This window comes from Tupaia chinensis, unplaced genomic scaffold, assembly GCF_000334495.1.
Source record: "Tupaia chinensis unplaced genomic scaffold, TupChi_1.0 Scaffold000159_1, whole genome shotgun sequence".
Classification (NCBI taxonomy): domain Eukaryota; kingdom Metazoa; phylum Chordata; class Mammalia; order Scandentia; family Tupaiidae; genus Tupaia; species Tupaia belangeri.
This window is the reverse complement of record NW_006159630.1, coordinates 6378183-6382552: the sequence shown is the minus strand read 5'-3', so window position 1 is coordinate 6382552 and position 4370 is coordinate 6378183. Positions and strand designations below refer to the sequence as shown.

Below are 4370 nucleotides of genomic sequence, written 5' to 3'. Positions count from 1 at the left end.
GGGTGGGCGGATGCCCTGCCCAGGGCCCCGGGCCCAGGCCCTCCAGCCCCCAGGCCTCCTGGCCTGCTTGCCTGCCTGCAGCTGGCGCTCTGCCCACAGGTCCTGCTGCGGCCACAGGGCTGGCAGCAGCTGGAACCGGCTTGGGGCCCACCGGCCCCTGAGGCAAGTCTACCTGGCCTGGTGCCATCCCACCAGCATCGACTCTCCTTGAGGGCGTTCCCACCCAAGCCCAGGCAGCCTCTCCGCTTGAATACCTCCAGCCATGGGAAGCTCACTACCTGATAAGGCCACCTGACTGATTGCTCCGTTCTCGAGTCTGCAACAAGAATAAACTCTTAAAGGCATGAATCAGGGCCCTGCAGGTGGTGTGGTGGTAAAGGTGTTGGATCCTACATGGCCAATTGCATGATTCGAGTCCTAGGCCTGGGGGCTTGAAAAACACGCCAGGCACATGTGCGTGCCCCAAACCAAGAGGACAGTGGAGGAGTTTCCAGAGTCCACCCGCGGTGTAGGGGGCGTGTGTCAGAACTCGGCTCCTCTTTTCGGCCCAAGAATGCGCCATCGTGTGGACAGACCACACACATTATCCATCCATTGATGAGCTTTGGAGTTCTTTCTCCCTTTTGGCTTTGTGGACAATGTCGCTGTGAACGCAGTGCACCAGGAACTGTCCTCAAGTCTGTGGCCGCTGGACAGTGGTGCCGTGGTAAGACTCGAGGCTCTGCACTGACCCCTTGGGGGAGGTTTGCACCTAGAGACCCTCTGGAGTACTTTGGGCACGTGTGTTCCCATGAAGCAGGGCTGGGCTGGGCGGAGAGTGCTGTCAAGACCCTGCTGGGTTTCTGCCTGCCTGTCCTGTCTCTCTTGCTCAGGAAGGAAATGGAGTGAATTTAAAGCAGTTTTTTCGGTGTATGGCCAGGAGTGGTATTGCTGGGTCATGTGTTCCATGCCGGCCCTTTTGGGGTGTTGCCAAGCTGTTTTCCACAGTGGTTCCGTCCGTCCGTCCTTTCTTTTCCTTTTTTTCAGTTTCTCCTTTAGGGCATGTGCATGCACCACTGCGAGACAGAGAGAGGACAAGTGAGAAATGGCCCCCGGGGGCTGGCCAGCCGCAGTCCCATCTCCTCCACTCTCCTCACGGGACCTGGGGCACGCACGCATGCGCGCCTGCCGTGATTCTCAAGCTGCCGGGTCCAGGACTTGAACTGCGGTCAGCCATGTGGGACCCAGTGCATTAACCTCCAGACCATGAGTTCCTCAGCCATTAGTGTATCTTTTTGGGAGAAATATTTATTCAAGTCTGTTTGTAGTTAGGGTGCTTTTGTCTTTTGCTTATTCAGTCGTAGGTTTTGGGTTCTTTCTTTCTTTCTTAGCCATAGAATCTTTCTCCTTTTTAAAAAAATTTAAATATTTATTTATTTAATTCCATTGTTATTATTATTAATTTGACCAGAGAGAGACACAGCGAGACAAAGGGAAAGCAAGAAAGCAACCTGCCCGATCGGGGACTTGAACTGCAGTTGACCATGTGGAAATCCAGTGCCTTTAACCACCATGCCCCTCTTTTTCCTTTTTTAAAACAATTTAGGGGTGGGACCAGCAGTCGACGTAATAGCTGTGTCACTGGACTCCCATGTAGTCAACCACGGTTCAAGTTTTGGACTCAGTGGCTTAAACTCACACTGGGCATGTGAGCGTGCGTGCCCAAGATCCTGAGAGGAGAATGGAGAAGGGATTGTGGTGTGGCCATCCCCCAGGAGGGTGATTTCTCGCTTTCTGTCCCTCTGTCTATGTCTCTTTGGCAAGCGCACGCGCCCTATGGTAAAACCTCTCAAAAAAAAAAAAAAAATAGGGGATGGCAGGCGGGGCAGTGGTTAAGAGCACTGGACTCCCACATGGCCGACTGCCGTTCGAGTCCTGCACCTGGAGGCTTGCTTTCTTAGTTTTCCTCTCTCTCATATCTCGCTCTCTGTCCCTCTCTGGTCAAATTAAAATAAATAAAGTTAAATAAAATAATTCAAAGAAATTTTTACCAGAGGGTGTATGCACTTGCCAGAGAGAGCTGGGGGTGGGGGCCTGAGAAAGAACTCCTTAGGAGGATGGCCACGCCATCATCCCTTCTCCATTGTCATCTCAGGGTTTTGTCACATCCACACATGTATCTGGTGTGTGTTTCAAGCCACCGGGTCTAGGACTTGAACAGCGCAGTTGGCCGTTTGGGATCCAGCCTCCTTAACACCACACCACCACCTGACGCTACTGTGTAATTTTATAAGTTCTGTTTCTTAAGTAATTATAAGAATGCCAGACTCTGTTCGAAATCTTTACATCTGAGAAAGGTCTTCAAAACATTCATGGAAAATATGTATTATGAAAACACTAAGCATGGTTTCAATTTTTTTGCAATAAAATAAATTCATATTTTTAATGATTATTTTTTAATTAATTTTTTTCCGCATGAGTTTTGCCACAGAAAGACAGAGAGAAGGAGAGGGAGAGGGAGAAAGCAAGCCACCAGGTCTGGGACTCAAACCATGGTCAGTCATGTGGGAATCCCAGCGCCTTAATCACCACGCCATCTGCTGGCCCCATAAATTCATATTTTAATTCCATTATGCCACTAACTTTTTAAAGTACTCTAACATTCATTCATTTCAGCTTTTTAAAAAAAATTTATAAAATAATCAATTTATTTAACTTTATTATTTTTCATTTTTTAGCAGAGAGGGATAGAAGAAAGTGAGAGAGAGAGAGAGAGAGAGAGAAAGTGAGAAAGCAAGCCGCCAGGTCCAGGACTTGAACCACGGTCAGCCATGTGGGAGTCCAGTGCTCTTAACCACCATGCCACCTGCTGGCCCCTAATTGTCTTATTAATAGTCATTCATTTGATTTTATTTAGTCTTGTTATGGGGTAGGTATTACAATAATCCTCATTTTACAGGTGATGAAAATGAAATACTGAGAAAATAATTGATCCAGATCATAGTGACCACACAGTAGGGGCATGATGTGAACCCAGGCTGTCTGCTCCCTAAACAGATCTGAGTCCCTGTGCTAAACAGCCTCTTAGCTTGCTGTTGTTCTTTCATAGCATCCTGATCTTTTTGTTACTTCTGTTCCGTATCCAGGTTTTCGCTGGTCCATAGTCAGTTCAAACATGGATGGGGTGCGATTTGCACCGTGGATGGGGCTTGGCCTGGCATGATCTAGGCTGGCAGATTCTGGGACCAGGCGGGAGTTTTAACTTTGGGTTCCTCATCCTCCTCCCTTCACCCCTGGCCTCCAGGAAGCGATACCTCAGACGGCGGACAGCTCTGGGACAGCTGTACACCCTCCTGCTGGTGGCCAGGCCCCTGCTCTGCAGACGGCAGAGGCTGCAGGTGAGGGGACTCGGGAGGGGCTGCTGGACTGGGGAAGCTCAAGGTAGAAGCCAGGCAGCCTTAACTGGCCTCGCTGGCTTGTCCCCCAGCGTCTACCCTGTGAGCCCGGCCTCGGCACAGAGGCCTCAGGGACCACTGCTCTTTCCTTGTCTGACTGGGCTGGTGCCTCTGGGCGGCCACTAAGTCTTCCCTCACACTTACCCACGCCCCCAGGCCAGCTCTCCACTTCCTCCCAGGGCTCTCCCCAGGCCCCCCGCCCTCCACTCTCCTCTCTGGCCTGATGACTCCAACTCAGGGGCCATAAAGCCACTCAAAGGTCGGCACCCATATACTGCATCTTCTCTGGCCCCTCCCTGGCTGGACTCTGCTCCCTGGGCCATTTCCCTTCCTGCCTTCTTTCCCGAGCCCTGGCAGACAGCAGTGACACCCAGCACTGGGCCGAGGAGGCCTCTGGAGGGCCAGGCAGGGACCGACTGAGCTGCAGGCAGCTGGGCCTTGGGTCTCTTCTCGTCCCTTTCCCGGCCTCAGGGCCCCAGCGGTAAGGGACAAGCTGAACTTCGGACCTGGTGAGGTGCCACCAGGCACCCCTGTGACTCCCGGCCTCTCCTCTAACAGAGCGGGTGCTGGGGTGGCTGGCGGCACAGCGAGGCCTCAGAGAAAACGCCAAGCATGGTAGGTGACCTGCGAGCTGGGAGGTTTCTGTGCTGAACTCGTGAACCCGGCACGGCTTGGGGGAGGGTGGGGTGCCAGGAGCCGCCGTGGGTCTTGTCCCTCAGGGCCACCCCTCATGCTGCCCGAGAAGAGGACTGGGGTGCCTTTTGATCCCCAATGCACTTGGTTTCCCTCTGAGAGCTACTGAACTTGGGGTGACCAGAGTCAGAATCCTGGGGTGAGGAGGGCCACCGAGTCCCTACGCCCACCCCCTTAGCTCAAGGTCCTCTCTGCCAGGAGCTAGGGCGCCTGGAGATCCCGGCCGAGCTGGCCGTCCTGCTG

At 52.8% G+C, this 4370-nt stretch overlaps 1 protein-coding gene across 1 annotated transcript in view; it reads left to right on the top strand.

Moving 5' to 3' along the window:
* Positions 1-4370, top strand: part of MYO15B (myosin XVB) — a 42485-nt gene that overhangs the window by 21393 nt on the left and 16722 nt on the right. Inside the window, exons 26-28 of the mRNA XM_027770814.1 lie at positions 3284-3377; positions 3993-4049; positions 4326-4363. Of these exons, the coding sequence (XP_027626615.1) occupies positions 3284-3377; positions 3993-4049; positions 4326-4363 (189 nt within the window). The remainder of the gene's footprint in view (positions 1-3283; positions 3378-3992; positions 4050-4325; positions 4364-4370) is intronic.